General features: G+C 45.9%; 1 protein-coding gene across 2 annotated transcripts in view; it reads left to right on the top strand.

The window, feature by feature from the left end:
- ME3 (malic enzyme 3) overlaps positions 1–22640 on the top strand; it is a 318355-nt gene that overhangs the window by 108185 nt on the left and 187530 nt on the right. Inside the window, 2 exon segments of one of the 2 annotated variants that reach the window (NM_001244258.1) lie at positions 16026–16084; positions 16388–16585. In NM_001244258.1, the coding sequence (NP_001231187.1) occupies positions 16403–16585 (183 nt within the window). In that variant the 5' untranslated portion in view covers positions 16026–16084; positions 16388–16402. 2 annotated transcript variants of the gene reach the window in all.

Raw genomic sequence — 22640 nt, 5'->3', positions numbered from 1 at the left:
CCCTGATAGCATAGGGGTTAGGGATTCAGTGTTGTCTCTGCTGTGGCTAGGTTAGATCCCTGGTCCAGAAACTTAAAAAAAAGAGAGAGAGAGGGAGAGAAACATGAGAATTTGCTCTCTCTGTCATCTCTGTAATGAAAGGCTGTAACAAGAAGAGGCCCCCTTCTGAAAACCAGGAAAAGGGCCTTCGTGAAGAACACAACCCTTCTGGCACCCAATCTTGAACTTCCAGCCTCCAGAACTGTAAGAAACAAATGTATGTTGTTTAAGCCACCCAGTACATGGTATATTTGTCATAATAGCCTGAACTGACTAAGGCACCAGACTTGAGAGGCCGAGAACCTCGTGTGAAGGAAAGTACAAAGAAATGAGTCCTTGAGGCACTGGCCAAGTCCTAAGTGGCCCCAGACAGAAAGCGGTTGACAGGAGGCTGAGAGCCCAGATGAGCCTTCCCTAGTCCTTTTCTCCTTGAAAGACAAAAATTAGAGTTTAGGGTCCTGTAAAGAAGAGGGACACTAATAGATATTCTTGATCTTCAGCTGGGACTCCAAAGGGCTATGCTCTAGACATGGGAGTGACCTAGGAGCAGCACAGCTCTTTTTAAAAAGAATGAAACTAAAAATTCCTTGTTTTTCTTTCTTTTAGACCCTTAGCCCAAGAATTTGATCTTTTCTATTGTGGTCAAAACTCATTTTGAATGTGTTCTTCTCGTCTATTGTTTAGACTTCATAAACAAGAACCATATTCTTTTGCTTCTCTTTTCATTTCTGTTGTAATAACTTTACTCTCTGGATAGCCAACGTCAAAGGCGAATTTGAACAAAAGAAGGGCACCATGTTTAAAGAGGAAAAAATTAGTTGCATGAAAATATAAATCCATATGCACGAGATTGAGATAATAAAACCTACCATGCAAAGCTATTGGTGGAATAGAGATAATGAGTATCAAGTACCTAGCATGCAGTAGGACTGCAATATATTATACCCTTATAATTCCCTCTTTAAAGGTAATTTCTTTGAGACTGAAGTTAAGAAGTGTTCCTTCCAAGCTCAGCAAAATATGTGTTTGGAAAGATAGGATGTTATGGTTGACTCTAAACTTTTCTCTTTAATAGCTCCTATCTGACATTTTGGATAGTCAGCTATGATCAATCTTTTTCTGGAACCAGAACCTTTAAAGTTACAGCAATGTTGAATACAACTGAGATTTAGTAAAAGAATCCAAGAGGCTTAGAATAACCGTTCCTCATTCTCACTTTAGCCCCCAGAACCTTAGGAGTTTTGGACAGTAAAGCTGAAGGCTCAAATGCTATTTTCAGAATTAAATAAAATGTTGTAGAACCCGAAGGCTTGTCACACCAGCTAAAATAAAAGGTCAAGTTTCTTCAGGCTGCAATATTACCAATTCTGTTAACGCTGCTTAGCCCATGCTCACCAGTAGCTTTGATCACTTGCTAATGGCATCATCGGAATTTCTAGGATTCAATCGGAGGGTGACTTGTCTTTACAGCCACATATTTGCTGGTTTCAGTAGTCCAACGGGACGTGTCCAAAGCAGGCATGACCTTGAACACAAGTATAGCGCAACGGTTGGAATTAGGCCACGAACTGCTGACTTAACTTTTCCCTCATTATTATAATTAGTGCCACAACCAAGACAGTGACTCATGCAATTATGCAAGTCAGAATACTAACTTAAAATGACATTATTGATAGTTACACAATAACTTCCCAAGCCAAAAGCTCTGATTGAATAGATGAACTTTTGCTTAATAAGCATTGTTTGTTTGGGAGAGACACCTTTTCAAAAGAAGGGATTCATAGAAGAGAGAAAGATCTTTGGGGATCAAGATTTGGGAAATCACTCACTTAATGTCCAGACCGTGACCTTGAGTGGGGGAAGTTCAGAGAGAGAAGATGTGCTAAGCAAAGCTTGGAGAGTAAGAGCACATGTGAACCAAGCCTTGCAAAATAGCTAAGATTTAGACATTGATGGGTAAACAGTGTTTCAGGAGGAGGTAACTGCTTGAACCAAAGCAAGAAGGCGCTTCAGCAAGCAGAATGAGAGCACTTTTAGAGAAATCCGGAGCCACCATCCCCAGTGAACATGGAAGGAGAGACCAAAAACAATTCATTCCTGATACGCCTGCCTTAGAGAAGAAACTTCATGAAGTGCATTTTCTAATATATCCTTTTCTTTTTTTTTTTTTTTTAATTTTACTGACATTTTTATTTTTATTTATTTATTTTTTTTTATTTTTTTTGGTCTTTTTGCTATTTCTTGGGCCGCTCCCGCGGCATATGGAGGTTCCCGGGCTAGGGGTCCAATCGGAGCTGTAGTCTCCGGCCTACGCCAGAGCCACAGCAACGCGAGATCCGAGCCGCGTCTGCAACCTACACCACAGCTCACGGCAACGCCGGATCGTTAACCCACTGAGCAAGGGCAGGGATTGAACCCGCAACCTCATGGTTCCTAGTCGGATTCGTTAACCACTGCGCCACGACGGGAACTCCTAATATATCCTTTTCTGATGAATCTAAATTGCTAATTATTAAGGCCAAAGCAAGAAAAAGCATGTATAATTTCTTATTCTGTGCCTTATGCCTATTTCTATGCCATCTGCTACTTTGGGCTGTTATTAATAAAAGCTATACCTACAGCAAAACCAATAAAAAGAAATAAAAATAATAGATAACTTGTTTATATGTCATTTCTTTTTGTACATCACACACACACTCGTGCACATTTGTTAGCTTTTAAACACCCTGTCATTAAAGCACTGATATTTATGTTTGCTCCACGAAATAAGCTGTAATCTCATTGCGATGTTTAAACTTGGGTTAAATATATCCAGTGTTAAGATTTGGTTTTAATCTCTCTTCCTGAGCTTTTATAATAGTCCAAAAACGAACTAACTGTTTTCTATGATTTTTAAGCATAGAAACATGCACCGCATTCCATTGTGGCAACCAAGGAAGTTAAGAGTCATTTTATGCTCATTTTTTCTGCTTTACCAATTTTGGCACTTGGGTGATTTTGCCTGTTGGGACTCACGTCGTACTGGCCCTGTGAGCCGGACAGCATCATGAGCACATCTGCTTTGGGCTCCCCAAGGAACCAAGATTGTCTGGAAAAAGCTCTGTGGGGCAGGATCCCAGGCACTGTGGGGACGTCCAGGGCAGAGGCACCCGGGAATTTTCACGTCTGCCTGATATTTCACTAATGACAATAGTGAGTCAACATGATCCACACCCAGCATGGATTATTGAATGAAATTCCACTGTGAGTCACATGCATAGGAAAGCTTAATCTAAGTCATAATTTCCTATACTCAATAATCCATCTTCATGTCCTGGTATCACGATGTAGTATTAATGTTATTAAGCCCAAGTCAGATAATAGCATTCACTTTCTTCCGAATGATTAATAAACTGATCAAAGCCCAGTTGTGTAGGGTGACAGCCCCACACAATAGAACACTCAGATGGGTAGTACAGGACTCTGGCTTTCCAGTTCAGGCACGTCATCTAATTAGGCATAAGTCTTTTGTTTTGGCTAAAATTTTCTATCAGGGGGATGATATTTGGTCCATGAGCTACATGCTAGATGTCTCTGCACCACAATTGCTTCATCTCTGAACTCTGTGTATCACCCTCTTCTCTGGTCACTTCTCTTACTAAATTCTCTCTGCTCCCCCACCCCATCCCTTTCCCTTCATACCATCAACTATTATTTAAGGAAAAGAAAAGGAGAGTAGATTGGTTCTACCAAAATTTAGAAAATAGTGGTACTCAGACAACTAATATTTCTAATTAACCCAGGATTAAATGGATCCTTTGGGGTTTTCACATCTTATTGAATTCAACCATCTTTTTTGTTTTTTAACTCAACATTTTCAAAAGTCATTAAACTGAACAGGAATTCTAACTTTGCAGACCAGCAACTACTGGGGCAGAAGGAGAAGGATGTTGGGCAGAAAATGATTGAGCCCAGGCTTACTGTGTCATTTTTGTCCTTACTGACTTTGATATTTTCTTATTTTGTTGGTGTTTCTCTTTCTCTAAGAAGTCCAATGTTGCAAAAATAATGAAATGAAAGCTTTTGGGTGTTGACCTTTTAGCTGACTGAATACTTGATCAGCGGTCTCCGCTGGCTTACCACAGAGCTCTATTCTGTCCCACAGTTCCTGTTAATGTGGTCCCAGAATGCCAGCTTACCAATGTGTGCATGTGCAAGAGCTAGCACTTGGGTAACAAAAGCAACAAAGATTGCAACAAGCCAAAAACAGCTGACATGAACAAAATTGCAGTGAAAAGGCATGAGAGAGCAGTGAGGTATATTTGGTTAGAAATGTTCTGTAATCTCAAAAAAAAAAAAAAAAAAGGAGTTCCCGTCGTGGCGCAGTGGTTAACGAATCCGACTAGGAACCATGAGGTTGTGGGTTCGGTCCCTGCCCTTGCTCAGTGGGTTAACGATCCGGTGTTGCCGTGAGCTGTGGTGTAGGTCGCAGACGCGGCTCGGATCCCGCGTTGCTGTGGCTCTGGCGTAGGCCGGTGGCTACAGCTCCGATTCAACCCTAGCCTGGGAACCTCCATATGCCGCGGGAGCGGCCCAAGAAATAGCAACAACAACAAACAACAACAACAACAAAAAAAGACAAAAAGACAAAAAAAAAAAATAAAAACAAAAACAAAAAACAAAAAACCCAGTTGTTCAAGGAGATAATTGCCTCTTCAGCTGTTCATTTGGCCTTGGGATTTCCATTAATAACAGCTCTATCTGGCTGGCATTGTGACGGAACTCTCACAAATTTCAGGCGAGATGAGGCTGCGTTATTAGAATGTTGACAGACTGGGGTAGGTAATAGTTCCACGACACTTTGCTCTCAGTCCATCTGGAGCTGAGTCAGGTAGGTGGGTATGAAATCTGCTAATGAGAGAACCTCTTCTCCTCACTCTTCCTGTTTCAACAACTGACATATAGTACAATTTTTTTTTTGGCCTTTCCCATGGCATATGGAAGGAAGATCCCAGGCCAGGGATGAAACCGGCACCACAGCAGCAACCCAAGCCAAAGCCACATCCTTAACCCAATGTGCTGCAGGGGACCTCCTGACATTTAGTACAATTTTGCAGTTTGGGTTTCCGTGGGTATCTGTCCCAAACCAGCTAGTCCTCTCCTAATATGATGGTCACTGAGGACATATATGAGCATGCTACACCTCTAAATTCTAATTTTCTTATTTAAAACACCCCAAAACATGTATATTAAAAAAGCATAAACTATTAAGTAATATTAGTGTAATCAGTTTACTGGATACACTGATCTCAGTGGAATATAAACAAGAAAGCCCATTTTATCCCTTCCCGTTATGGCCTTCGGTTATGCTAGGTCAGGTCTCTTCTTCATGGCCCTTGAGAACATCTCAGGCAGACCTCAAAACTCCAGTGTTTTGAGGTAATGCAGATGTAGTGAGGTACGGTTTAAAAGGTCAACCTCACATTCCTATCAAAGACTCTTCCAAGTTTGCGCCTGTTTTGCATGTGGTGGGAAATCTCTGGAGAGAAAAAGGAATATACAGCCTTTTGCCTCCTCCCCTCCTCCCTCACCTTGAAATTTCTGGTCTCTGCCTGGTGAGAGGAGGAAAGGGGGACAAGGAATGTAGCGGAGTGAGTCGTTACTCAAAAATGACATGTCCTGGGAGTTCCCGTCATGGCGCAGTGGTTAACGAATCTGACTAGGAACCATGAGGTTGCGAGTTCGATCCCTGGCCTTGCTCAGTGGGTTAAGGATCTGGCGTTGCCATGAGCTGTGGTGTATGTAGGTCACAGATGCGGCTTGGATCCCGCGTTGCTGTGGCTCTGGCGTAAACTGGCGGCTACAGCTCCAATTCGACCCCTAGGCTGGGAATCTCCATGTGCATCGGGTATGAGCCTAGAAAAAGACAAAAAAAAAAAAAAAAAAAAAAAAAAAAAAAAGAAGAAGACATGTCCCAGAGTTCTTCAGTGGCCCAGAGGTTAAGGATTCAGCATTCAATCCATTCAATCCTTGGGTTCAATCCATTGCCTGGGGAATTTCTGCATGCCTGTGGCCAAAAAAAAGAAAAAGAAAAAGAAAAGAAAAATAAAAAAGGTGTGTCCATGTCTTAATCCCCAGATCCTATGATTATGAATTTATTTGGAAAAGGGATCTTTTCAGATGTAATTAAGTTAAGGATCTTGAGATGAGATTATTCTGGATTGTCTGGGTAGGTCCTCAGTCCAATGACATGTCCTTATCAGAAGCATGGAGAGAAGAGGAAGAGGCCACAAAGTCAGACCAGAGTGATATGGCCACAAGCCAAAGAACACCAGGAGCCATCTGAAGCTGGAAGGGACAGGGAACAAATTGTCCCCTTAGGGCCACAGCCCTGCTGAAACACCTTGGTTTCAGACTTGTGGCCTCTAGAATTGTGAGAGAATACACGTCTATTATTTAAAGCCACCGAGTTTGTAATAAGGTGTTATGGCAGCCCTAGGAAACTAATACAAGGAGCAAAAAGTCTTTATATTTAGATTGTGTTCTTTGTAGTTCTCTCATGGCTGCTGAAACCCTCTCTGTGGCAAGTGTCCCAAAGCTGGCTGTGTCATCAGACATCCTTCTTGGACGCCTTTTCAGGGCCCTGACTTAGGTGAGGGGCTCTCTGGCTGACCTCCCAGGACTTTCTGCTCAGTTCCTGGCTGGAGTGATAAACCCCAGAGCCTCTTGCTGCTACAGTCCCCTCCCTTGAATAGGCCACCCTCATGGTGTTTCACCCTCCAGTGGCTCAGGCCCAGCTACCCTTTGTGGCATCTCCTTGGCCTTTAAGAATCTCCACTCATCCTGACCAGTGTGAAGAGTGGAGATCCCCCCACTTGGCACCTGCTCTCTCTCCTCTCCCACTATCGCTGACTACTCTAGTCAGCCTCTGGCTGCAGAATCTCCCACCTCCCAGGGACATAGCTCAGGCTTTCTCATGAGCCACTGGAACGGGCTGATCACTAGGCATTAACCAAAGACTGAGATGCTAGCCTGCCCTCTTACAGCAGCCCTCATCTCCAGGTGTGGTCCCCTGGGAGGCTCCTTTCTTCATCTACCACCGCCACCAACAAGAGCCCTGAGCGCTCCTCTTCTGCCAGTGGAGGGGATAGCTAGAGGATCCATTTGGCCACTGCTTAGAGCACTCCTGGAGGCCCTGTCTAATGGTTCCTTGGTTTCTTTATAGCCTGTGGGATACCAACTATTGTCCTTAGTTTGGGACTCTAGCCGAAATCTTGACATAATAAGAAAAATCAAATTCAATATCCTGCGGTACAATATATAGGCTAGTAAGCAAGACTTAAGAAATGGAAACTCATTGTTCCAATTTGATAGCTTCTCTACTAGTGCTCGTCTGTTATCAACCAATTCTTATTCTATCCAGGATTTTCATTTTTCTTGGCTTGGCTAGAGCTAGTTGGATCTTGCGATTGGGTCAAAACCCCCTGACTTGGAGCCTGTTAATTGCTATGTATTTTCTCTCTAGGATAGCTCCAGTGCTCAACAGGCAGATTATTTATCAATCCGGCCTCTCACTTTCATCTTATAAAGGAGAAATTTCTTTCTGAACCATGAGGCTGGATAAAAGCTGAAAAATAAGGCTGCTGAGTGTGATGGTTCTTTTTTCACCATAAGGAATGGTTTTTCTCCCTCATCATAAGGAAAGGGGACAGTTTTCTACATTTCATTAGAAATCCTACTTCCCGGATGCTGAGTGTCTTCTTGCATCCAGAACGCTCTTCCCAGAAAGCAGTTTCTATTCTTGGCACCATCATTGATTTATTATGAAATCTAGATGATTGCTGAGGTCCCTGACAATGTGAGAATTATGTAATTTCTTGTACTCTGTAATTACCAGGAGCTTTAGGAAGCTACCAGCTCAACATTGATAATTCTCCTGATTGGTAAAGGGATTCCAATTCCTCCCTTCATTTCTGTCACACGTATCTTGTTAAGGCAAGTGTTTTGTTTTGTTTTTGTTTTTGTTTTTTTGGTCTTTTTAGGGCCATACCCATGGCATATGGAGGGTCCCATGTTAGGGGTCTAATTGGAGCTGTAGCTGCTAGCCTATGCCACAGCCATAGCAATACTACATCTGCAACTATACCACAGCTCATGGCAATGCCAGATCCTTAACCTGCTGAGCAAGACCAGGGATTGAACCTGCATCTTCATGGATACTAGTCAGATTCTTATCCACTGAGCCACAATGGGAACTCCTAAAGCAAATATTTTTGAAGATAGGTGGCAGAGCATTCGGATTGGGTAAGAGCTAGGATTTGGAGGCAGGTCTGTTGAATTACACAGCCTCCACTGGAGGTCCTCCTATGTTCTAGGCAGACACATTTCTTACATGTGACAGGATGCTCGGGACATTTAAATTGCTGTCTGGGCACACTGCTGATGTGCATGTGGCCTTGGAGCCCCTTGAAGAGAAACTTGAGCCTAATTCCCAACTGACTGATACATATGAGTATTGAATCAGGGGACTCTATAGTATAGAAGTTTGAATATAGATAGGGAACATGACTTTCCTCCAGAAAATCTGCCAAACAAAGACAGTTTCCAGGATAGGCTGGAATCAGGAACCTGGATAGAAGGAAGCAGAGGTTCAGAATACAAATATGAGGCTGTCCTGGAATTCACCTTGCCCCATCTCCTCCTAGGACTATCTGTGTGCTCTGACAGGGAGAGATGAAATCACCTAATCTGTTGAGGTCCATGCCATTCTGCCTGGGATCTGCAGTCTTCCAAGGGGGTGTAAATCTGAAAGAACCGTGTCGACAGGTGTCCTAGACCTTCATCTCTACCTTCCCCTGCCACCACCAAGAGAGCTAGACTCTAGAAGAGTCTCCAGCAGATGAGAAAAAGTGGGGAACCACAGAAATGCAGAGACAAGTAGAAATAGCAGAGTTTCAAGCAGCACAAGCTGAGAAAGCAGCTTCAGAAGTTACATTAGTCATGGCGTTCCCATTGTAGCTTAATGGCTAAGGACCCTGGAGTTGTCTCTCTGAGGATGTGGGTTTGCTCCCTGGCCTTGCTCAGTGGGTTAAGGGTCCAGCGTTGCTGCAAGCTGTGGCATAGGTCACAGATGTGGCTCAGATCCTGCACTGCTATGGCTATGGTGTAGGCTTGCAGCTGCAGCTCCAATTTGACACCTAGTCCAGGAAATTCCACATGCCACAGGCGAGGCCCTAAAAAGGAAAAAAAAAAAAAAAAAAGAGTGGTTACAGTGGCCAGTGTTACCAAGTGGGGATCTGAGTAGAGCTGCAGCCATGCCAGGAACTGGAACAGGTGGTCACAGCTCCAGTGAGCAGAATGGAAGCAATGGAGCCGTGGGTGTGGTTCAGATTATAAAACCTGCCTCCATCCTAGATATATACCAAGTTGGGGTGAGCTGAGGTCCTGGTATTTGATAGGTGGAAGGAGACAGATCTAGCAAATTAAAGGCCAGGGTGCAAGAGAACTTAACCTGCAACCTTAGATGGCCCCCCCCCAGGGGGGGGGGATAGTCACACAACTCCTGTTTTGATAGTATCTAAAAGGTGTATACTGGTGTGTGGTGGTGGTGTGTTCTGCAATAATTAAAATACAGCTAAAACTCACTGAACATTCAGCCTCTACTGTGGGCCTTACCTACCTTGGTGATATAGTAGTATTTCACATTAGACCCTTTGAAAGCTGGGCTTTTGAAAATCCAGTCAAGTGCAATTTAACCAATGTTTATTCATCAGTTATGATGTACTCAGAATTGTTCTGTGGGAATACAAAGGAACTGTTAAAAAAGTTACTATTTTTTTGCAGATTTACTGTGTACCATGTATTTAATCTTCACAACCACTTTATGAGTTAAATACTATTATTATCACCCTCATTTTATAGATAAGAAAATTGAGGTTCAGAGAGATCTAATAAATCCTCCAGGATCACACAGCTAATGAGTGACAGAGTGGGAATCCAAACCTAGATGTATCTGACTCCAAAGAGAAAGCTCTTAGCTACTATAAAGAACCTGAAATTTATATTGGCAAATAGCTGAGATGACAACCTGAAATGGTGACCTTGCTTTCTTTCCTTTTTATTATTTATTTATTCATCTGTTTATTTATTTTTTAGGGTCACACCTGCAGCATATGGAAGTTTCCAGGCTAGGAGTGGAATCAGAGCTACAGCTACTGGCCTACACCACAGCCACAGCAGATCTGACCTGCGTCTGCAACCTGTGCTGCAGCTTGCAGCAATACCAGATCCTTAATCCACTCAGCAAGGCCAGGAATCCAACCCTCATCCTCCCAGACACTGTGTTGGGTTCTTAATCCCCTGAGCCACAAGGAGAGCACTGTCCTTTCTTGGTTTCTCCCCCTTGTTTTACTGTGCAAATTAAAGTGTTAAATAACATGCGCTCACATCTCAAAACCTGCCTTGAAACAACAGGGTGAAGCCTGCAAAAACATAAAAGGACTCGTAGCTAATTCTAATGCCTGAAAAGCAAAAAGGTGTCTCTCCTGCCCATATCATGTGGATGCTGCTGAATCATTCCCCACTTGTACCCTTTGTAAGCCAGTCTTTTAGAGTTGAAACCAAGCCCCAAGTTCAAGCTGAGGAGAACTAAATTCACCTGCTCGAGGAGGCACAGGGATTCTTGATAATGAGTGGCCTGCGGGGAACCATCGGCATGACCTGGAGGGGGAAAGGCTGATCTTTTGGGCCGAATCCACATTTGGTTTCACAGCCCGGTGAAAGCTTGCTCTGTGGGTGCCCGATGACATCTAGTGCAATAATAAACCCCACAAGCTGCGGAGCCACAGAGGAAACAAATTACACCCCTTTGGGGGAAGGCTCCATGAACCCGGCAGGGGGATTTCTGTCTGAATAGGAGCTCAGGGGAAGGGTGGAGTGGTTAAATCTTGTGAGAAGGGAAGACAAAAGCCAATTGAAGCGATAAGGAGCTAAAGGGAATCTTATCACCATTCACGCAGAAGAGCCTGTCAGTCTCACCAATTACGTACAGAAAGGAAACACACTTGAAAAACACGGAAAGCGAAAATAACCGAAGCTTTAGTGAGAGCCTCAGGATTCTCCCAGAAAGTTGATGATTTTTGTCTCTCTGAGAAATAAGACTAGCAACAGAGAAAACCATTTTTTTCCCGTTACGGAAGTGTGTGGGGACTGCTGCAAAATCAATGAGGAAGCAGGAGGCCATGCTCATCACAGTTCTACAAGCTGGGAGCCGGAGGAGGGAAGGAGCTGAGCTGGCAAAGCAGGGGTCACGGGGGCAGGGGATGCTGAATGGGCCAGATGGGCGAATCACACAATGTCCAAGGGCCCGCCCCTCAGCCCGCCGAGCCGCTGCCCTGACCTCCCTCCGAACAAACACCCAGGGCACAGATTTGTTCCCTCTTATCAGCTGCTTAGCCCAGCAGCTGCTGCCATGAATTCGTTTCCGTGTCTTGCCTTTTTCAAACAGTTGCCTTTTTGTCTAACTTTTGTGCCAGGAGAGAGGAGGCCGAGGGGCTGGGAGCAGGCTGGAGGACTGAGGGATTGAATAGTGTTTCAAGAGGGGCAGGAAGTAGATTTTTGGAAACAACCTCTGGGAAACCCAGAGGCCTAGAGAAAACACGAGAAGGGCTGGTGATTCGGTCTCTCCCCAATCAGTCTGAACAAGAAGGTCTTCCTCTTGGCATTCCTGTTGCAGGACGGAAGTGGGGGCATGTATGACATGGATTATACATTGTCTGTGCCTAAACCAACCATGAAAATAAAGGCTGCCCCATGGGTCAGGCCAGGAAGGGAAGCGAGCCTGGTCAGGATTAGGGCAGAACTAAATGAGAATCAGGCAGGGAGTCTGATGAAAAAGAAAGGCAGCATGTTTATTCTTCTCTCTGGAGGCAATTATGTGTGGTACAACTGCTTGAGTAGAAAGCTGAGTGAGTTTGTAAATAAAGACTTCAACGTGTTTTTGTGATAAGAGTGTGCAGAGATAACAGGGTCGGGCGACCGCCTAGATTAGAAATGTGGTTACTTCACAGATGTTTTCTTGTGAAAATTAGGTATCCACCAATTATGGCAATGCAACAGAGGAAGAGAGAAAGAGACTGCGATGCAATAGACAAATAAGAAACATGTTTTCTTCTGCTACCCAACAAGATCATGCTGTCATTTCTCCTTGTGATATTTTCAGAATGTCATAGAACAGTTTATTCCTGCGTAATGGGCCGGGGGGAGGGTGGCAGGGAGGTGGAGGAAGGGATCAGAAGAGACGGAGACTCAGTTACCCTGGAAACAGCTCCAGAGGAGGGGGTCAGAGAGATGGGACCTCGAGGCTCCATGGTCTCTCTTATGCCACTTTGTCCTTCCCTACTCAGGTGAATCAAATTCAGTTCTGTGGGCATTTATGGCACCCAATACTGTGCTAGGTGACAGTGTAGGATGCAAGCCTGGGAGTAATGAGGACAATGACGATGACCATTAAAATCAGGCTACCGCTGTCCTTTTGGTGCTACATCAGAACCACAGCAACAAGGGATCTGAGCCCCATCAGCGACCTACACCACAGCTCATGGCAACGCCGGATCCTTAACCCACGGAGCAAGGCCAGGGATGGAACCTGCAACCTCATGGTTCCTATTCAGATTTGTTAACCACTGTGCCACGACGGGAACTCCTGATTCGCATCAGTTTTAATTCAACACACTGAATGCCTTCTTGGTGCCAGGTACTGGGGAGGCAAAGAGTTGTAAATGGTGGTTCCAGTCCTCAAGGAATTCCATCTAGCAGGGCAGCAGGTACATATGCAAATCTCTGTGATCAGAATGAAGGGGCAAAGGTGCTCAGGGCCCTGGGACTGTGGGAACTCTGGCCAGGGAGGATGGAAATTGGGTTCCTTCCCTGCCACTCCTGGAAGCAGCATTACAGCCATGGCAGAAGTCAGTAAATGGGATGTGAAGGCAGAGAGACTGAGACAAATCACAGAGACTCCTTAGTTCTGTCTAGTGCTGGACCAGACCACAGGGCTGGCTTGCTAAGGAAGTCAGAGTAATATGGAACTGAAGAAGTTCTGAGATGTTTCCACGGCTCTGAACCTGGCCTCTGTAATCCCATGTTCAGCTCTAAAAGGAAGCTGAGTTGCCCTGTGGCTCAGCAGGTTAAGGATCCAGCATGGTCCACCTGCTGTGGCTCTCATTACTGCTATGGCACGGGTTTGATCTCTGGCCTGGGAACTTCCATATGTCACAGGCACGGCCATAAATAAATATACATAAGTAAACAAATGTAAGGAAGTTGCCTGGAAACCAGAGATGGAAACCATCCACGCCAATAATAATCGGTACCAGTTTCTGAGCATCCACTCCATGCCAAGCACATTAAATAAAATGCCTGTTATGTCCAGATTGGTAGTTACTGGTCCCCAGGACCTATTTTCTGCTTCCTCCTTTTAGTGGTAGACTTCCGCACTGAGCCTTAGCGGAGAGCACACACGCCTTTCCTGCCAGAGACACTACTTCCTGGCTTGCAAGTAGCTGATGTGACTGAGGTTTCAGCAGCAGAATGTGAGGAGAAGTAACGCGTGCCACTTCTATATCATTTCCCTAAAGGAGTGCCCTCCACTTCCTCGTCTCCCTTGCCACCAGCTGGGGTGCTGATGTAGTCATTCATGCTTCAGTGGAGAGGAGACAACACTGAAAGAATCCAACTCGGATCCCTGATGGGCTCTGGAGAACAGAGCAGCCACCTCCTCTCTCCACTGCCTTCTGCTGCTACACCTGGTGAACCTGCCTTTAGCACCTTTCCTTAATTTGGCCAAGGATCAAACACACAGGAAAGAAGAACAATATTGCTAGACTTGTGTCTGGGTTAAGACAACATAGGCCACAGGTGGAGCCACATGAGAGAATCTTAGATGCAAGCTGTGTGTGCTTTGGTGAATAGATGGTATAAAAATTATATTGACTTTTTGGGGAAGCTTTGTTTACATCCTGGTTTCTAGTTGAGTTTCAGATGACTGAAGTTACCTATTAAATGTCCTCCAGGTGAGAAAGATCATTGAATCGAGGAAAGGCAGACCCACAGTTTTTGACTATTTGTTATGTGCCAGGTACCAAAGACGGACGTGTGCACACACACACAACACACACACACACACACACACACACACATACTCTAACCTCAAGATGTGTCCACTGGTGGGAAGATTAACAAATATAAAAATGGTGTTGAGAGGAAAATATCAGTTAATACCTCCAGTTGCAAGCAATCAAAATTCTGACTCAAACTGGTTTAGGAAAAAAAAAAAAAAGATCATTTATGTGTTTATGTAAATGACCAAGAGTAAACCAGACTTTAGGCATTTGAACCCTACTGAAATGGATTCTCTGTGGCTGGGGCCTGGAAATCTGTGCTGCCCCCGCCCCCTGCATTCCCCCACCAGGTAATTTCAATTCTGTTTTGGAATGTGCTTTTAGGTAGATAATTGGGCTGCAAATTGGAGATGGGACTGGTAAGGGGAGAGAAAGAAGGAGGCGATGATTGTGTCAAAGGATCGGAATCCTGATCCAGGCAGAGGCAGTTCCCAGCAGCACAATGTCTGCTGTGTACTTTGCGCACACGCTGAAGGCTGCTTGCGTGGGAGGTGAGCAGGGAAGTCAGTAGAGGACCCTGCCATCTGTCTGGCAGTCAGTCTGAGGGTTCATAGTCCTTATGAAAGTGGCTGTCATTTCCTTCATTCACCCAACATCTATTTATTGTGCAACTATGTACCAGTCATTAAGCTAGAGAGTGAGGATACAGGGGTTTACAAGCAAAGAGACTTTCCTCATGATGCTTACATTTTAGGGGGAGACAGTCAACAATGATTAGAAAATGAGCCGATTACTGGTTGTGTTGAGTTTTGCAAACAGAAAAGTCCTTCACCACATAATCCCTAGTGGAGGCTGACATTGGACTGGGTGGAGGAAAAACCTTCAAGCTGACAACTTAGTGGAGATCTGAGAGCATGGGCGGAGTGTGCCAAACAGAGGCAATAGCAAGTGCAAAGGCCCTGAGCTGAGAGAGTTGTGGTTGGGGTGGAAACACAGAAAGGGGCAAGCGTGGCTAGAGATCAGTGAGAGGGAGACTGGAGTGGGATGAGCCTGAAGAAGTTGGCAGGGACCAGGCTATGGGATAACTAGCAGACCCCAAAAAGAATTTGGATTTTATTCCACATGCAATTAAATGTTTGCTTTAATAGGAATTTCCTGGCTACTGTGTGGAAAAAGTGTAAAATTAGGTTCAGGATTAGATGGACTCCAAGGTTCTTGCCTGGTCCCAACAACCCATGTCATGCTCCTGGGGTCCCCAGGACTGTGGACCCTATATCATTGATGTCCCATAGAACTTTCAGTAAGGATAGAAATGTTCCACACCTGTGCTGGCCTAACCCAAAGCTCAGGTGGATCTCGAGTACCTGCTTTGTTGCTGGTTTAACTGAGGACGTGGAGTTTAAATTTTATTCCATTTAAATGGACTTGGGTAAATATATAGAGACGCGAGTGGCTAATGGCTATTGAACCTGACAACACAACACAACACTAAGCCCTGGGTGCCTGACGGTTTCTACTCCTTACCCAGAAGCCAGGGCCTTCTCCAAAGGGTGGGATTGTAAAAGGGGTTATTGACCCCTAAATGCCAAGCCCCCTCTGTGCATTTGGCTTGTCAAGTGGAGAGGTTGGGAGTTGGAGGGGTGGCATCCTGAGGTTCATTTTGGCACCGCGGAGGCACTGCACCTAGCTGTGAGGCTCTCCACGCGCACCCTGAGGGAAACCCCGCATTGCGAACAAAGGTTTCCGGACCTCTCTTTCCATAAAGCACCAGCCTCGCGCTCTCGCGGCCTCGGGCGCGGTACATTCATTGGCAGGAGGGAAACGGCCCCGCAGCGCCTCGCCCCGCCTGCCCCGCAGCCGGGTCGCGTAGACTCAGCTCCGGGCGCAGCACAGGTGGGCTGGGGAAGCCAGAGACCCAGGCGCGCCACCGCCACCGATCGGGATTGGAGGTGCGGGGAATCCTTGCCGCGCAGTCGCCGCTTTTTCTCTCGGGGACTGGGGCAGAGGTGGCGCGGGCTATTGCCCGCACGGGATCTACTTCCTGAGCTTGCTTTCGCTTTGCCCGGGGCTTGGCGAGGCCTGCGCGCCGCAAGCGCCGGGAGGGAGTCGCGCAGGTGGCCGCGGGGGAGGGGCAGGGGCTGCGCGGCTTGAACCCTGCGGACGCATCCCTGGCTGAGACTCTGTGCCCCTCGACGCGCGTAGGTCCCGGCTGGCCGGGCGGCGCCCCTGACCTTGGTTTCTCCCCGTGGCAGGTCTGCGCAAGGACCATGGGTGCGTCGCTGGGCAGCGGCGCGCGGGTGGCTCTCCTGCCCCGCCAGGCCTGCGGCGCCGTCCGGCGCTGGGCACCCCCCGCGCCCGCCCGAGGCTGCCACTCCAAGACGGGCCTGCCGCGTCCTGTGCCCCTGAAGAAGCGCGGATACGATGTCACCAGGAATCCGCATCTCAACAAGGTAACGGTCCCGGAGGGTGGGATGGCCCAAGCCGCTATCCAGCGCCGGCCGGAGGGCGCCCCGCCCCCTGGGCCCGGGAAGGATCCTCCCAGCCGCCCTTCCAGTGGCTTTCCATTTTTGCCGGGGGAAGCTTGCAGTAACTCGGTTTGGCTTGTATTTCTTCCTTTATTTTTTAACCACTCCTCTTCTCCCTGGAAAGAGGTGATCAGTAACGCAGGGAGCCCAATTTCTTCAAACATACAGACGGGGTTAAGGTCCTCATGACCAGTCCGACGTGGGGTCGGATCTCCCCTTGATGCTTAGTGATTCTGTTGCTCTTGGGCAGTTCATTTAATCACTGTCAGGCCAAGTTCCCCCTCCGTAAAAGCGGAAGCAGTTGTCTCAGCAGCATTGTGAGCTTTCAAGAGAAAATGGAGGCAGAGTCCTTAGCACAGTATCTGACACCCCGTGGGAGCACATGTCAGCTAAAATTGTAATTATTCTGAGAAAAAGGTTGATTTGAGCAGAGACCAAAAAGTCTAGAATTATAAGAACGTTTAGACCTTGAAGGGGCATCAGATATGCTAATTCAAACCTCTCCTTTTACAAATGAGAAAACAAGACAAAGGGAACTTGCCCAAGGTCACCAGCTAGTTTTGGCTCTGCCGCTGAAATCTGGGGCTGGATCTCTGGTGCTTGGGTCAAGTTCAGCTCACTGCTTGTTAGCAGTGCCTAAGAGCACACACGTTTGTTCCTGAGAGTCAAGTTTAGTATCACGGGTGTTAAAAACCCAGGAAGCCAGAGACTTGACGCCTGTCTCCGGGCACCTCCTCAAGTTAGCTTGGGCATCTCAATTTCTCTGAGTGCCACTTTCTGTTGCTTAAGGTGGATGTTAGACAAACCCACCATTCCTACCACATTCAGTTATTATGACAGTCAAATGAATTACTGAATTTGAAATCATATTTTAAACTATATAAAGTGCTTGGTAAATAAATAATTACTACAAAATAAGAACTGTAATAATTTCTTTGAATTAGGATTGTGAAAGTCAAGGGCGGAAGTTCTTGTGGAAAAGGTGTTTTTGAGAAATAGGGACAATTATGTCAATGTTCAGTATGTGACTGTTTCCTGCAGAATTAATAGAAGAGGCTGAGAAAGGAATTTTTTTCTCTCAACCTCCACCTATCACACAGTGCCCCCTGCTTCCTCCCAAAAAAGGAACCCTAAATCCTATGTATATTACAACTTTGGAATGGGTGGGGTGTTTTATGAATTTAAATTTGCTTTGGTAAAAGTGTTAGCAAAATGAACTCAAACTGGCTTAGCCAATAAAAGCCTTCTTCAACTCACTATTTAGAGGAAGGAGGGGTTGCAGGTGAGTTTGACTCAGCAGTCTGGGTGGCATCTCTCAGGATGCACATTCTCTCTGGCTCTCTACTCAGCTTCATCCTCATGCTCCATCCAGGAGAGTCTTTCACCTCCATGCTGCCACAGTCCCCTTCACTTTTTCTCACCCCACACCATCCAGGGATAGAAGGACACGTTCTTCTGATAACCCTTGTGGAAGAAAAGGGACACTTTCTCTGAGGTCTCAGAAAAATATTCTTTCTGTCTCATGGACTCTGATTGGATTCCTTTCCATCCATTCTCCAAACCGACCACCATCACTTAAGCCATCAGGGCTCCCCCCTGGATTGAAAGATAGTGTTTAGGTTAGGGGCACCCATTCCACCTGGTTTAGAATAAAGGGGATGTGGTTCATCCCCCTTCCCCAAGTAAATCTGTATTTGTTATCGGAGGCAGGAGGAATGGACGCTGGAAAGCAAAATAATGAAGCCCCACCACAGACTCTGATTGTTCTAATTGCTTTAGAAGTATTGGCACTTAATGCTCTATGAGTAGTTAAAAAGTAAAAGAGGGCCTTGAAAGCTTTGTCTTTTCTACCCTAGGTTTATGGTTCCCTAAAAGCCCTTGTCCCTTGTCCTTGATGGAAAATTTCTCCTCCTAAATAGTACAAACGGACACTGCCCATAAATCTAGGGGACCTGACCTTGTCATGACGTTAAAGATTTTTTTGTATATCCCTGAGGTCAGCTGATGCTTGTCAGGGAGAGGGGATATCTGGGGTGATGCTGAGTTGGCCTCCCCCATTCACCCTTGAGGAGGGAGGGGAAACAGTGGAGGGAACAGCCCTGCCTGGGGGCTGCCCCTCACTTCCCACTGGAGTGCCACCCTCCTGCTGACCTCAGGTGCTCAGAGAGTCCCCAGGGAAGGCCTGAAGCTTGGCACTTTCCATCAGCCAGATGGGGAGACTTGCTGAGTTAGACAGAACCACTGAGGTTGTCACTGAGAAAACAAGAGAGGGGCAGCTTTGAAGGGAGCTGCGCCTAGTGGGCGGGTCTGTGGGTTGGTTTTTTCCTGCTTGACTCTGAGGTCCTCCCAGGCTGGGACTGAGTTTCTCGCATGTGTGGCTGGCACTGGGTAGTTCCTGAAAGATCTGCTAAGGGCATGACTGTGCAAAGTAATGCCACATTTTTTGAACATGTTCACCTGGTCTACCTCCTGCTTTTGACAGGTCAGGAGGGGCATTTAGTTGAAGTTTGAGGGCAGAGGGTAGTCAGGGATAGAAGAGCGACTGAACAGGCGAGCATCACTGCTATTGCGCTTGTCAGGGTCTGGTTCCAGCTCTGCCATAATCTCGCCCTGTGATGGGTGGTGCATCTCATGAGCCCTTCTTCCCACGTCGCATCACTGCTCGGATCCCTGTGACATCATTTTGAAACTATAAATGTTAGACGATCACGTTGATAAATTCCAGAATCAGGGTTGGAAGGTCCCTTAGGTACGATCTACTCTGGAATTGTTTAGATTGCAGGTCACGAATTATGGGACATGAAATTTGGGGGGTCTAACTAACATTTTTATTTTAAAGAAATGGGTTAGAAATACAATTAAAAATAGTAAAGGCATTAAACTTAATAAAGATAAGTACTGTACTAAGTTACCATGTGAAATGCTGATTTCACTGTGGATTGTCATTTAAATTTTGTTTTTGTCTTTTTGGGCTGTACCTGCAGCATATGGAAGTTCCCAGGTGAGGGGTCCAATTGGAGCTTCGGCTGCTGGCCTATACCCCAGCCACTGCAATGTAAAAATGTTTTTGAAAACCATTGTTTCTCATCCAGCATCTCATTTTCAGATGAAGAGAGAGGCTGAGAAAGGCAAGTGATGCCACCAATTGTCATTGGTTGCAGAGGTGGGCAGAAGATGCCCACCTTCTGATTTCCGTCCACTGAATCTCGATGACATTCTCATTCACATCTGCTTTGGCTGATTTTGACATGTTCATACTGATGACAGAATTGGAACTAGATAATTCTGAGTTCTCTACAAGAGTCTAGATTTTTCTGATCATTGGAGATTCACTCATATGTCAATTTCTTTTTTTTCTTTTTATTAATGTGCCTTTCTTTTCAAAATTTTTCTATTTTAAATAATTTTTATTTTTTCCATTATAGCTGGTTTACAGTGTTCTGTCAATTTCCTACTGTACAGCAAGGTGACCCGGTCGTACATACATCTATATACGTTCTTATGGTGCCTTTCTTGTAAAATTTACCCAATGACCTTGTCTGCTATCCATGTGGATTGTGGCAACAGAGTAAACCTTTGATTACATGTTATATCAGCCACATTTTACTTACATTAAACAGGCCGTTACCAAGCCCTTTTATAGGGTGTCTTCATAGGAGGAATCATATGCCCAGCCTATTCATGCAGTAGGTGAGCCACCAAAACGTTGCTGGCCTCAGCTTACCTCTGGCCCCTTTTGGGAAGGGCTGTTCTATCCCCACTCCCCACCCAGGCTCGAGCCCCCTCCCATGTGTCTGATCACTTGCCTTTTGGTGCAGAGCACCTGACCGCCTTGGCTGGTTGGCTTTGCTTCTCACTAGACCCCAAGCACCTTGAGGATAGAGACTGTCTTGTCACTTGATATTCTCTACATCTGGTTTGAGATTCTCAAGAAATATTTGCTCTTGGAATGAGCTCAGTCGAGTCCTCACCCCTTTTCCTCCCAGCTTTAGGAATCTTAATGTCACTACTTTGCTGTGAGCCTCATGCTCTCGTTGCCTAGAGAAATGTCTTCAAATAGCCCGTTGGGAGGAGATACACCTCCTGATGCTAATCTTCCCAGACCTCAGGGTGTTTCACCGCAGGGGTGTGTTATTTCCCAGAGTGCGTCAGCCTCCTCCTTTGACCTACATACCAGCTAGGACTTTTGCCGTAAACATCCACTGACCCTTCACCTGCTTCTCTGCAGGTTTTTGATCTCTTGAGCTTGATGAATGAAAGGTGTGTAGTCCAATCACTGTGATTGTGGACCAGTGCGTTTCACACAGCAGGGCCCTCAGAAACTGCTAGGCACGGAGGTGGCTGCCTTCCCAGGTGGACTAGGAGCATTTAGATCAGTAACCGTGTAGAGGCCTGGGGGCCAGCGCTGCAGTGTTGGCTCCACATCTGAGGCCCCGCAGGTTTTAGCTCAATCCCGTCTATATGCAGTGGTGATTTATTAGACTCCTACACAGCCAGGATTTGCCTTTAACTAAAGTGTGTTTTTGTTCTGTGCCAGCTTCGGCCTTGATCTTGCCTTCTTTGGGTGGATGGGAGGGGAATCAGTCATCACACACTTGGCTTATTGATCAGTTAGGAGATGATGGCTGGATTCTACAGAGAATTAGACATTTGCTGGTGATGCCGTTTTCTGCCCCAAAGGCAGGTAACATAATATGTCTTCCTGAGCCCTCTGCTTCAGATGTGAGGTTGGGGTAGGCCTCCTTGATGGATAAAGAAGCAGTGAGTTATTAAGTAAACATTAATTCCGTAAGCAGTGGTTTGCTCTAGACCCGCTCCTCTTGTGCACTGCCTCAGAGCATTGAAGCAAAGATCCTGTTCAGATATTTTAAGAACAAACAAGCAGAGGCAGGGTGGAATTAAAACCTTCCCTGTCGAATACTGTCCAGGCTTCATGGGATTGCTAACATTTGGTGTTAGGGCTTTGTGCTTGAAACAGCTAAAAATCTTATAATATTTAGACTAAAGGTTAGGCAACTGTGACAGAGCAAACACCATGATAGAAGCATATTTCTCTCATAAACAAGTCTGGACAGGCAACCTCAGATTAGTACATGGCTTGGTTTTGTTGTTGTGCCATCTTCAGCATGCATCTTACATTGTGTAGTCCAAGATGCTTGCTCTCATCTCTGCCAGTAATTCCATACAGAAGCCAAAGGAAAGGGCAATGCACAAGTAGGATGTTGCCCGTATCACTTCCATTCACATCCAGTTGGCCATAGCTTTGTCATGTGTCACACCTAGCTGCGAGAGAACCAGGGGAATGTAATCGTTAGCTGGGCACCCTTATATTCAGCTAAAAACTCTACCTGATTAAGGAAAGAGAGAATGGATCTTGAGGAAACTGCTACAGAATGCTTATCAGAAACTTTAATTTTTTTTACTGTCAATTTTTTTTTTTTTGGCTTTTTAGGGCTGCGTCTGCAGCATATGAAAGTTCCCAGACTAGGGGTCGAATCAGAGCTACAGTTGCCAGCCTACACCACAGCCACAGCAACACAGGATCCAAACTGCATGTGTGACCTACACCACAGCTCACTGCAACGCCAGATCCTGAACCCACTGAGCAAGGCAGGGATGGAATAATCTCATGGTTCCTAGTCAGATTTGTTTCTGCTGTGCCATGATGGGAACTCCTTTACTGTCAATTTTATCCCAACTTTGAGAATCCGTCACTTTCTCTTCACCCCCTCTGCCACCAGCCTTGTTCACCCCTTGATTGCCTTGTGTCTAGGTTAGGCAGAACCTTCTCATTGGTCTCCCAACTTCCAGTCTTGTTACTCTCAGTTCACTCCCCTGTGTCTGCTAACCATACCTGGAGAGGCTAACACCTTGCACGTATCCTTAACCACTCTCTTTCTTTCAGACCTCATATCTAGTCCATCAGATAGCCACGTTGCTCTGTCTTCAGACTAGATCTGGAATCTGGCCTCTGTTCTCA

This window comes from Sus scrofa, chromosome 9, assembly GCF_000003025.6.
Source record: "Sus scrofa isolate TJ Tabasco breed Duroc chromosome 9, Sscrofa11.1, whole genome shotgun sequence".
Taxonomy (NCBI): Eukaryota; Metazoa; Chordata; class Mammalia; order Artiodactyla; family Suidae; genus Sus; species Sus scrofa.
This window is presented reverse-complemented; position numbering and strand designations above follow the sequence as displayed.